The sequence below is a fragment of the Cavia porcellus genome, unplaced genomic scaffold (genome assembly GCF_034190915.1).
Source record: "Cavia porcellus strain 051 isolate PalLab524CR breed Dunkin Hartley unplaced genomic scaffold, mCavPor4.1 scaffold_12, whole genome shotgun sequence".
In the NCBI taxonomy this organism is placed as follows: Eukaryota; Metazoa; Chordata; class Mammalia; order Rodentia; family Caviidae; genus Cavia; species Cavia porcellus.
This window is the reverse complement of record NW_026947495.1, coordinates 23304286-23316383: the sequence shown is the minus strand read 5'-3', so window position 1 is coordinate 23316383 and position 12098 is coordinate 23304286. Positions and strand designations below refer to the sequence as shown.

Genomic DNA, 12098 nt, shown 5'->3' with positions numbered 1-12098 from the left:
TTAATATGCTATAGGCTCTGTATATTGGTGTATATCTAGGTGTATATCTAGCACCTAGGAAAATCTTTAAGTAACTTAGCTATTATTTGACTTGAATAAGCTGTCAACTTTAAGAAGTCCACGGATAATGTAGGACACCTTAATTTGGTGAGTACAGCACTTTAGACAGGACATGTGTACTCCTTGTGATAAGCCTCTGAAGACTGGAGACCTTAAGTGCCAAGAGAGTGTAACACATTACTGAATCCCAGCTCTTTGCTGCTAACTTGGCATCTGGCCTTTCGACCCAATGGCAGACATTGTTCCCTGAAAAGGAGGCTGTCCCTGGCACACTGTTAGCCAGATCACATCTTCATTAGCTCCACTGGGAAAGGTCAGACCCCTGTAGTAAAGATTTATTCCCTTTGAGGAATTAGTCTTCAATCAAGGAATTCCAGAATTTAATAAACACATAGTTGAGAATCATCTCTCTGTGGTGACTTAGCTAAGATCTAGATAAACCACACGCTGTCATCCTACGATGACATAGTTCAAAGGGGGCTGGGGGAAACCTGTAATACAAAGTGCAAACATTGGTGTATTTTTTTTTTAAAAAAAGAAAAAAGGCATATTTTATTTTTCCCCCCACTGGCAGAGACATCTAAAATAGCTTCTGCAAAATGTTATCAAAAACAGTTCAGTAGTGCCTGCCTCTTTAGCCATAGCTCTGACTTTGGGGAGCTCAGAAAAGCAACCCAAAGTACCTCCCACGCCCATCAAGCCCTGGGACTGTGAAAGGACCATAGCAGAGCTACCCCTGTGCATTTGGGCTTCAAGGGACAGAAGGCCTGGATCAGCCAGTGCTGCTCGTTAACCCAGCTCTTTTGGGTCTGTGTTGCAGGGATCATGTATCGCAAGTCCTGCGCATCCTCGGCGGCCTGTCTCATCGCCTCTGCTGGGTACCAGTCCTTCTGCTCCCCAGGGAAACTGAACTCAGTGTGCATCAGCTGCTGCAACACGCCTCTTTGCAATGGGCCAAGGCCCAAGAAAAGGGGCAGCTTTGCCTCAGCCCTCAGGCCCACGTTCCCCACCACCATCCTGCTCCTCAAATTAGCCCTTTTCTTGGCACACTGCTGAAGCTGAAGGAGCTGCCACCCTCCTGCATTGTTCTTCTGGCCCTTGCTCCCTGAGTTTATTCTGAGTGTTCTTTCATTCTGGGTAGAGAAAAGTCAGTTCTACTTTTGTTCCTTTGCAAATAGTGAAAGAGCTTCCTGCAAAAGCAGTCCAGCTGGATATTTAGCGTGTACTTGAAGACAGGGAGTGGCGCTCAGTCCAGCACCCCTGCCCGAGTAAACCAGAGTCCAGGGCTGTTTGGCGGAATCAGCCCTTAGCAGCCACCAAGGTGGGACTTGCCCTTTCAGCAGCCTCTGGCTTCATGTCCCTGAGGGGGGCGCAGTTTATCTTGTGGCTGCTGGGTGAGCTGCTTGGCGGGGAGGCTGGGTTCCCAATGGAGGCTCCCTCCTTTGACCTTCATACCTGGAGCTCCTGGAAACCATTCTCTGCGGCAGAGTGGACCGGCTTCATCTCCGAGTTGGACTGTGGTGACTCCTGACTCAGAGACTGGGGTGTAGATTCGGGCATGGCCTGGCTCTGGAAAGTGCTTAAGAAAACCTTGTTAGTTCTCCTTGCAGAGGAACCTCGCTGGGAAGCGAAGAGGAGGAGCGGGCTGCGGGCAGAGCGCGCACTGTCGGTGCCCGAGCTGCCGTGGGCGCGCAGGCGCTTCTGCTCGTTGGCGTGGGGTAGCGTCAGGTGGCAGCGCAGCACCTGCCCGAACACCTTGCGGAACTGCGACGAAGACACGTTGTACAGGAGCGGGTTTACCACGGAGCTGAGGTAGAAGAACGTGTCGGCGAAGGGGAGCAGGTTCATGTAGGCCCGTAAGTAGGACTTGCTCCAGTCGTGCTTGGGCTTGGCTGCAGCCATGATCCTGCGAATCTGGTTCGGCATCCAGCATACGGCTAATGTCACAACGATCAACCCTGAGCAGGTGAGGGGGCGGGGAAGAGAGAAGCAGCATGAGAACAAAAATAAACAGCAACAACAAAAAATCATGAAATATTTAGCCCCTCAGTTCTGTGCTTACTGGCCAGGAAATGGTACCAATTTATCAATGTTGTGCTTGACAGCTTCTTTTGCCACCGGCAAGAGAATTTAACGCAGCTTCAAGCTCGGGGGAGTTGGCTCTGTTAAAGACCATTAAATGCTTTAGACAGTGTATTTATACCTGTTGATGCCTGTTAATTTTAAAAATCTTTTCATTGTTGCCTGTGTATCCAGAAAATATTTTATGTTGTCCATAAACCTGGGTTTGTCTTTTTGTTTTAAAGAAATAGATGTATACATATGGTACAGCCATATTAGATGAAACACGACTTGTATTTTTAAAAATGTCTGCATAAAGAAGACCCAGTGATATTTTGAAGTCAAATGAGAGTAATTTTCCCTTTGGTAATGAAGAAGCACATTTAACAACGCTGACTTTGCATTTGGTTTCAAGGAAAGCAAAATCAAGGACAGTGCATCCCCAAGAACGTTTCTGGATATACATGTGCTAGGTGTGCACACCTCTGGTCATGATGCGGATAGCTGCCAAGAGCACTTCTGCTTCAGTTCAGTCACTCTTAGCTGCATCATCTATTCCACCTTCGTGTGTGTGTGTGTGTGTGTGTGTGTCTGTGTGTGTGTGTGTGTGAATTATCTCAGAGCAACCACAGAAACTTCTAGTCTAGCTAGAAATATGCTCACTGCTTCTGTGGCACTAAACCTCAGCATTGGCAGCCTGAAACTATCAGGCCTTGAGGAGAGACGTTGCTCACTGTCCCCCACCCTACCCCCATGTGCTGCATATACGTTTTTTTGGGCCTCCACACGACTGGCATTCTGACTATGTGATCAACCCTGTTTCTGCTGTTCTGACAGAAAAAGATATTCTGTAGCCTACAAACAGCCAAAGTCACGGTTATCATAAGAGTCGATCTACAGTGAAAAAACAAGATTAGCCCATCTCCAGGGGTGTGTGTATGTGTGTGTGTGTGTGTGTGTGTGTGTGTGTGTGTGTTTTCTCCAAAGCCAAGAATCCAGATTCTAAATTCCCACATAGAGAGCTGCTATCTTAAAACAATATTTACATTTTCAGGAATGCTTCCTCCCTCTCCAAAATTTGAGTTGTAAGAAAAAGTCATTCACATTTTCAAACCTTCTGATTTTCTAGAAAACTGCAGGGAAGTGATATTGGCAGTGACTGATGCATGCCTATGATTGATGGCAAATATTTCATAATAAATGCTCCAGGAAAAAGCTGTGTTCGGGCACCCAGGGTGGGCTTTTCCGCACACACTTGTCTGAGCGCTCCTTGCCTGGTGGCTGAGGGACCCATGGCATGTTCTCCAACACTGGAATAACTCTGCGTCCCCAAGGACAAATCTCCCTAATGCCCAGCTGTCAGCCAGGAGTGCCTGAGAACCTGTTCCCTTGTTAATTTCCAAGAGTTCTTCCTGTCAAACCTTACCTCTGGCTTTGAAATACAAACCAATTTGTTTATTTCTTCCCTTTGAACTTGCTACCCTGAGAACAGTCACTAAATCTAAAAATAAAATAGGCAAAGTAGCATTGATTTGATGAAAAGGCAAAAATACTATCTTAAGTCAAGAGTATATTCCTAATCACCTAGTTACAGCTGCTGGAGAAGAGAGAAAAAAAATCAGCATTTTTCTCATTTAAGAAAAAATACTTGCATGGGAAATTGGGGTTTTTTCCCACTGCTTTGAGGAGCACAAGTGTTTCCAATGACCTGTGCTATCATAAATTCACGTTCTCAAGTCTCTGCTGCTTGTTTTCATCTCTTGCAGCTCTGAGGGGAGCAGCCTATCCCATTAGCTGTGAAGGAGCTAAGAAGCTTCCTATACCTGAGCAAGATACATGTTTTCACAAAGCTTTACGTTTTCCTTTCTGTCACTGAGTTTCACAGACCAAGTACAACCATCTTCATCTAAGGAGCTATTTCTCAGAATATGGAAATTGAATGCATGATTTCAGAGGGGTGGTTTGTTACATTGTGGGAGGTTGTTCTTCAGGCATCAGATTCTACAAAGGCAAAGAGAAGAATTATGTACTTGTCATGGGCTGAACAGAGTAAAGCCAACAGGCAAAGGCTATGAGAAAGAAGCAGGGATATGGAGCAAGGGGAGAGGAGTTACACTCACTTCTGCCCTGTTTCTCATTCTCATGATCTCTTCCTTATAGGATTCTTATTTGTCTGTTAATTTCCCATGCACACTTGCCTGGCCTCAGTGGTCTTTGATCATTCTATTAAGAGAAACAGAGTGGTAAAAGCTAAGACTCAGCATCCAGATAGGAGATAGGATTGAGGCAGATCAAGACCTGGGGTATGGTTTGTAGTTCCAGGGAATGGTAAAATTCTTGTTCTGAAATGGAAATGAGCTAATTAAGTGAGAAGTAGCTCATTCTGAATAAATAAGAGTAAATAGGACAGATGAAAGATTCTCAATAAGGAAAAGGGAAGGTGGTTTTTCTGGGAGAGGAGCAAGTAGGTATAACAGCAAGTATAAACTTAAACAAGAACAATGGATCTGCGTAGAAATGGACCAGAACCTTACAATGACACGCCCAGCAGGCCATGAGGTATAACCAAAAGTGACGCTGGCTGGTTACTGGCTTTTCTCTCTGGTTCACTCATTTCCCATAGGTTTCTCACCCTGACAACCTGATGAGCTCTGACCTGTGAGGTCAACACAGGATCTTCATTTAGCAAATGAGAAAGTCAAAACCCAGAGGTTAGTTTCACAGATGCCACAGCCAGAACCCATGATTGCCAGACTCCAAAATCTATGATGTCTGCTTTTCTTCAAAACATAATACTTTTAGTTTCTCATAATTTCACAGTTTGAAAATACAGATACACAGGAAAGTAGACTTTAACCACAATTCCACTATGTAAAACAGAGCAGCTCTGTCTAGTATAAATATATAAATAATATATTTAAAATTTTTGAATAATCATGTTCAAATAGATGAAATCAATTCTAATATTTAACATACAAGAAATGCAATTTCACATGTGATTTCAATATATAATCAATACAAAAATTGAGATACTGCATTTTTTTCATACTAAGTCTACAAAACTCAGTGTAGATTTTACTTTTACAGTACATCTGAGTTGAGAGCTGGAGGTACATGGCTAGTGTCTACCATGCAGGTCAGCACAGTTGATAATAATCCTTCCTGCAAAGTACTAAGAATCCCCATTTCATCTTCCTCCCTTTCTGCTACTCATCCCTTTCCCAGGCACATACACACACTCTGCCAAATCAAGCAAGCCCTCAGGAATCTCCCACCTAAGCTGTATTTGCAATATTATAACCCAAAACTCTGAAACCTAATACTTTCAAGTGTGATTTCTTGTCTATAGTGTAGGACAGCTTTATCTATTCTTTTCATAGAAAGCCTTCCACAGAAAGGAACTCCAAATTATTCAGCATTTAAATAATTCTGCAAATACACAGCCATATTTTGCACTTCTCAGTCCAATATTTGCCTGGTATTCTACAATACTGTAGATTGTGCCAGCTACCAGGTGGGGCACCTGAAATACACGTCCCCGCCTCAGTGAGAGGTAGGGAAATGGCTGGTACCTTTTTTCTTGTGTTTTGAAAGGTAACTTTTGTTCTAGAAAATGGGGCCTGGGGCATACAAGTACATGACAACTGTGACGCGTGTATCCACAGGCAGCATAATAGAAGTTAACCTCAGTGGGGGACACCAAAGTAGCTCCCATGTGCAATCGGTCATTCTATAATGACAGGTAATTGCTCATTTTTACATTTGAAAAGAAAAAGTTCATTATTTTAAGTGATACACCATTGAGAATAAATACCAAGGCCAAAGGTAACTTTCTACCCTGGCTGTTTGCAATTGGTTCAACCTCCAGTTCCAGCTATTCCATAGCTAAGACAGAGCTTTAAAGCCTTATTCACGCTTTAATACAGTATAGTAAAGATTTGACTAAATTTATGTTTTTCTGCAATCAATTTGGACTTGTGTATTACACTGGGAAAAAAATCCATAATGCTTTGGTCTGTGTGGTGCAGCATGCAGCTCACAGTTAAATATACTGTGAACTTGAATGAAGATCAGTGAACTGAACTCACTCATGTAAAGCGGGTAAACTGTTTTAACTAAATTATTGATGGGTCTGCATTATATTCTAGACAGCCTTGTACTCTGGGTTCTGAAATACCTCCATGTCTGTTTTTCTATATATTTTCATTTTTCCTTCTTGATCACCACACTAAAATGACAACAGCCATTAGATAATGACACAGGCTCATCTTTGACAGAATACAATTGTTTCAAAAACAGAAGTAATACAGATGCCTGACAACGTTCTGCACTGCAACCTGACATTCCACAAGCATTTGTGGGGGCCTGTTTGATTTAACTTTCAGGAATGGATTTGGTTCTTCCTGAGGCATGGCAGTGTTGATGTATCTGACACTACCCTCCAGCCTGCCACCTTTAAAGTGAGGTATGTATTTGTGTGTTCCCCACAACTCATCTTAGAGTCTGAGAGAATCAAAGAGCAGGAAGAAAACGTAAGAGACCAGCCCATATTCTAAAAGGAAGGAAACTGAGACCAAGTGATTTGCCCACAAATTCCCAGCATCATGCTACCATGCTGCTCAAATGCAGGATTCTACCCTTGGTTGTGCAGTGAGGGTATTCTTTCTTACTAAAGTTTTGGGCTTTTACTCCCAGTTTTAGGCTCAAGTGCTTACAATATGAGATACAGTGACACGCAGGTCAACACAACATCTCCTCCATTGTTCAGCTTTAGAACCAGACTCTCCAAGAATAGGCATTCAAAATTTTGGGATACACATTTCCTCTGAAAAAGCAGGTAAAACCCAGCCTGTTACCTGGAACATGTTTAAAAAACAAAATATGACTTTAGGTTGCAAGCTGGTAACTTTGCCTATAAAGATTCCATCTGTCCGTCCATCCATCCAACCACTTTCACCTTTCTGTTCATCCATCTAATCATTTGTTATCTATTCATACATCTGTCTTACATAAGTACTTACTTTTAAAGGGCTATTTCCTTAGGATTAAGCAGAAAAGATCTAGAGACTTAATCTTCCCCCAACAGAGTACTTTGTATGATTTAAATAAATCCCAAAGTTTTCCTAGAGTTTCACTGTTGAGGACTTGAGGGTACAATGGGAATGTTAAGGATGACTTGGACTTTCTTTATTATAGTTAGTTTGTCTTTTTCTTGACTATTTCTGTTCCCATTTTCCAATTCTACTTCTGGTCACAGGAAGCAAGAATTAAACATTACCCACTTTTCTCTAATTTGTATTCCCTGTGGTCTGTTATAAACTCCACCCTTGGTTCTTGTGATGCAAAACTGGGGACAGCAAGATAGCCACAGTCTGGTTTGCTAAGGGCCACGACAGTGGTCTGAGCAGTGCAGTATGAGAGCAAGAACAGACAGCTCACCTTGCTACAGGCAGCAACATCGAGACTACAAATTACAGGACAGTAAGAGCCCAAGCTTTCTCAGCCACGCTGTGAAATGGGAGAAGGCAAGAGAGTCATAGGGCTCAGTGTGGCTGCAGCACAAGGGAGGATGGAGACAATGGGAAGCCAGCATGGCTAGAGAACACTCCACCAGGTTTTGTGGATAGTAAATAAATGTGTACATACTAGAGTGAGGAACATCTGCTCTCAACTGACATTTAAATAGCAATTGCCAGTGGAAAGAAAGCATATGGTTAGTTGAATGAGAAGCCAAAAAGAGACAAATACATCCAATAAAAGGTTTTAGCGCTTTCTGGATTTATAGGTTAGTGCTTGCCAATCTGCTTCTGTGAGCCAGTTGAGACCCTGATTACAGGCACTGACCTTGTCTGACCTGAGAAGTCCAATTCAGTACTAACTTTGGTACAGCTTCTAACCTCCAAGACCTTCACAAAGAAGGTCATGTTTTAATGTGCCTGAGTGACAGTCATGCAGGACTACCTGCCTCTGTCCTCTCTCCTTGGCAACCACCCTCCAGTCTCTACCATTCTGAGCCACTCTCCCCATTCCTGTTTCTAATTTTCTTCTGCTCTTTTTTTCTCTGCCTCTTTCCTTTTCTTTCCTCTCATTTCCTCCACTCCTCTTTCACTTCCATTTCTCCCCTTTCTTTTCATGCTTTTTCAGTATACAAAGCAATGGCATCTCTTTCTGATTCTTGCTTTTTCTCTTTTTTTTTCCATCACCACAAACCAAGCCAAGTACAGCTTTGCTAGCACAAAGCTCTCTCTTTCTATTTTCTTCTCAGACAGTCTTGAGAAGGTATCCAATTCTGCTGCAGGAAGTTCCTTACTAGCAAACAGATGGCTGCCAGGGAGTGCCATCACCACTTATTGTTAAGATTGTCCAAGGAAAATAGAGAGACTTCAGAAATGATACAAATGGGACATATTTGATGATAAAGTAAATGCACCCACACTGAGAGCCAATTTCATGTTCTATATATAGTCTGATCCTGTGAGGACTTGTTTGGACACCTGATGATGACCCATCAACTTGGAGAGCTTTCTTTAAACAAATTTGTCTTCTTACCCTTTTTATTTTTGAGACATTTTCTTTAGGAGAAGATAGAAGAGCTACTGGGGTTTGGTTTTCAGAGAAGGGCACAGGCCACAGCTTCAAAGTGATGTACGTACCACAGATGGCTGCTTCTGTCCATGAAGACAGATGATTCGATGTCCCATCCTTGCCCCAGCAATTTGATGGAATCTAGGAAAAAATGCTCTCCCCAGTGTAACTCCATCCACCATGTAAAGGCCAGAGACCTCTGAAACATGGCACAGAAACAGAATCCAAATGGCCTGCTATTTGCTAAGCATTCCATCCATCTCATCGTGTTGTACAAGCTTCAGTACAAGAAAAAAAGTATAAATTGCTACAGTCATGAATATATATTTCTAAAATTAGCCCTCCTGTCTGGGAGCTGTAGGACAATCACTTGCACTCAAAGTCAATAGCATTTAGGGTTGTCACTGTGGTTTAGTGGCTCTGTTCCTTATGATGCATGGCAAATGAATAATTGGAACCTGTTAAATAAATATTTTTCTATGTGGATCTCAATACATGGCTGTGTGGCTTTCTACGCAAGTGGTCTACTCTAAATGCACTAATAGTAAAGTCCTCAATTGTGGTGTAGCTATAAGAGCCTGTAGCTTTATTTCCCAGTGTGACAGCCAAAACCAAAAGCTGCTTTGCTAGTAGCACATGGTGCAGCAGTGGGCAGCGGTGAGAAGGCATGATGCCGACACCCTCCCAGCCTGCTGGGGAGACTGTGGACCTTATGGAGAAGCACATAGCTAGGGTGTCTCCCACCACAGATCGCTCACACCAGCCAGCAGTAAGCATGGCATACTCACACTGCTTAATGGCTGTTAGAGTATAATAGAATTTAGTTTCCTGTAAATAATAAAACCATGAACAGCTGGAAAGAAAACGATCTAAGAGATTCACGTAGTGGTGAACCAGTAGAATTCTCAGAGAAGCAGGTTGAGGACCTCAAATCCACACAGCCCATGAGGCCAAACACAGTGCCTCCCAGCCTGGAAGTACGTGCCTTCCAACAAGCTCCCCTTAGAGCCAGAGCCAGGCCATGCTGCAGAGAGGATCTGCGGTATTTTAGGTTGTGGAAACACACAAATAGGCCTCAGACCTGTTTCCTTCCTCTCTCCTTTCCCGAGGTTCCCATACTCTCCCCAAAGCTGTCTAGAGAACCAGAGCTAAGTGCTTGTGATGGAGGCTGAAGAGCAGCTGAACAGGGCCAGAGATTCCTTTCCAACATGGAGAGGTCCAGAAAAGGATGCACACACAGCTGAGAGCTTCTGTGGAGGTTTTCGCTGCAGCTAGATGGGTGCAGAGTAGAGAATCAGTCTTCAGGAGCTGTGTGCTAGGAACTATTATTGACCCGTGTCACCCAAAGGTAAAGCTACACACCAGAAACCACTTCCAGCTACTGATGCACAATTAACAACAAGACTCCAAGGGAGAAAGTGGTTTCTTCCCTCCTTTGTCTAAATATGGAATGTATCAGACAGCTCAGACTCTCATGAGGAGACAATGCAGATTGGCTGGCTGAAACGGCAGCTATTTCTCACTCACAGTCATAGAGGCTACAAGTCCAAGATTGAGGTGCTGGTAGATTCAGTGCCTGCTGAGGTATCTGGAAGATGGAAGAGGAAGGGGAAGGCACAGGGACAAGACAGACACAGGGACAGGTACAGACAGACACACACACAGAGGGTAATGGTAAGTGAGGGGAAAGACAGTCTTACTGGATCAGGGTCCTTCCATATGACTCCATCTAATCTTAACTGCCTCCTAAAATTCTCATCTCCAAATACAATCACATTTGGAGTCAGCACATAAATTTAGAGGAGACTTAATTCAGTTCATAGAATGGGGTGTCAGATCTGCACTGGCTTTTATGCTGTGGTCCCTGTGCTTCTGTCCATTCTCTCTGGTCTCCCATTCTCTGCACTTGTTGATCCGCTGGATCACACCATGCTCATCTGTTCTTCCTCAGAACCTTTCTTGACAATATAACTCTTATATGTCAAGTTCATTTCTGTGATTTCATTAAGATTTCCTACCTCTAAAGCCTCACCACGTGCTGCAGTGTGAACCAGACCATAAACTCAGTAAAGACAAGACATCTTCACTGCTGTATACTCAGTGTATAACACAATACCCTTACAGAGCAGCAGCTTAATAAACATAAGCCAAAGCAAAGAAGGAAAATTGCAGATTTTGAGTGAGGAGTTTTGGTAGGAGAGCATTTAAAATTCATTCATCTCCAGGTTCCCTGTCCAAAGGACTCAATACTAACCTTCCTGACTCAGGGCCTAGAGTCTAGTTCATTTCCATTCCCATCCTGAGTAGAAGAAAAAGAATTTCCTCATTCAAGCAAGAGTAGTCTGAAAAGGAGGGCTGGAGGGGCATGGAGGGCACTGGGTTCTGACAGCTGCCTTCAGGGACAGAAGTTTAATAATTAAGATCCCACACACACACCATCTCCTGTTACTAACTTTCCCATAGCATATGACTGGAGGATGAGTGAAGGCCCATAGGTGAAGATATAGAAAAATCACATTTACCAAAGAGACACACTGGAAGACATTCATTCTGTCCCAAAACTCACCTCAAGCACTCTTTAAGTCACAGTCCTCATGAAGATACCTCAATCATTTGCCAAAGAAATTGAAGCCCAAGACCCAAAGAAGAGTTGGGTTGTACTCTAAAGAGGGAAATATACAGAGAAAGGGGAAGCCCCCAAAGAGCACCTAGAAAAGGTAACAGGGCACCATATCCATGCTCTATGCTGTGGGGTCCCAGAAGATTGAAATCTGACAATTAGGAATCTAAATTTCCATCTGGGCAAAAGTTAGGCACATCTAGGTCATTTTGCAAGAGAATTTGGGAAAAGCAAACGTTTCACCATATATCTATGACAAATTTCCCAAGACAGTATTCCCGAGGCATGTCCAGATTTGCCCTCACCTGACATGAGCAGCTTCGCCAGCAAAGCATGCTCAGCTTTATATTACAAAGCTCAGACTCATCTGAAAAGTGCAACTAACATCAATGCTTAGAGGACTGAGTGAGACCATGGGTGCAAGCACTATGGATACTGCATGTTGCCAGTTAAGGGACATTGTTATGAATACTACCACCTCAACCGTAATCTCCACCTCAGCCACTAGCATCACCTCCACCATTATCTTCTCTGCTTCCATGACCAGCATCTCCACCAACATCACCACTATCCCTACCACCTACAGCCCTTGCTGCCATCACCTCACTTTCACTTCTACTCCAATCACCGTAACGTCCACCTCTGTGTCCATTACCATCATTACTACTCCACAGTCACCACCATCTCCATCATCTTCTCCACCTTCATCACCACCACCACTAGCTCACTGCCTCTCCCAAAGATGACCCTTACTGTCACCAACATTGCTCCC

General features: G+C 43.5%; 2 protein-coding genes across 3 annotated transcripts in view; one reads left to right on the top strand and one right to left on the bottom strand.

Moving 5' to 3' along the window:
• Lypd1 (LY6/PLAUR domain containing 1) overlaps window positions 1–9198 on the top strand; it is a 37284-nt gene extending 28086 nt beyond the window's left edge. For both annotated transcript variants that reach the window (XM_063259598.1, XM_023561119.2), the window contains one exon: window positions 881–9198. In XM_063259598.1, the coding sequence (XP_063115668.1) occupies window positions 881–1116 (236 nt within the window). In that variant the 3' untranslated portion in view covers window positions 1117–9198. The remainder of the gene's footprint in view (window positions 1–880) is intronic.
• The window catches only part of Gpr39 (G protein-coupled receptor 39), a 215638-nt gene continuing 203963 nt past the window's right edge, over window positions 424–12098 (bottom strand). The window contains exon 2 of the mRNA XM_023561046.2: window positions 424–2018. Within this exon, the coding sequence (XP_023416814.2) occupies window positions 1510–2018 (509 nt within the window). The 3' untranslated portion in view covers window positions 424–1509. The remainder of the gene's footprint in view (window positions 2019–12098) is intronic.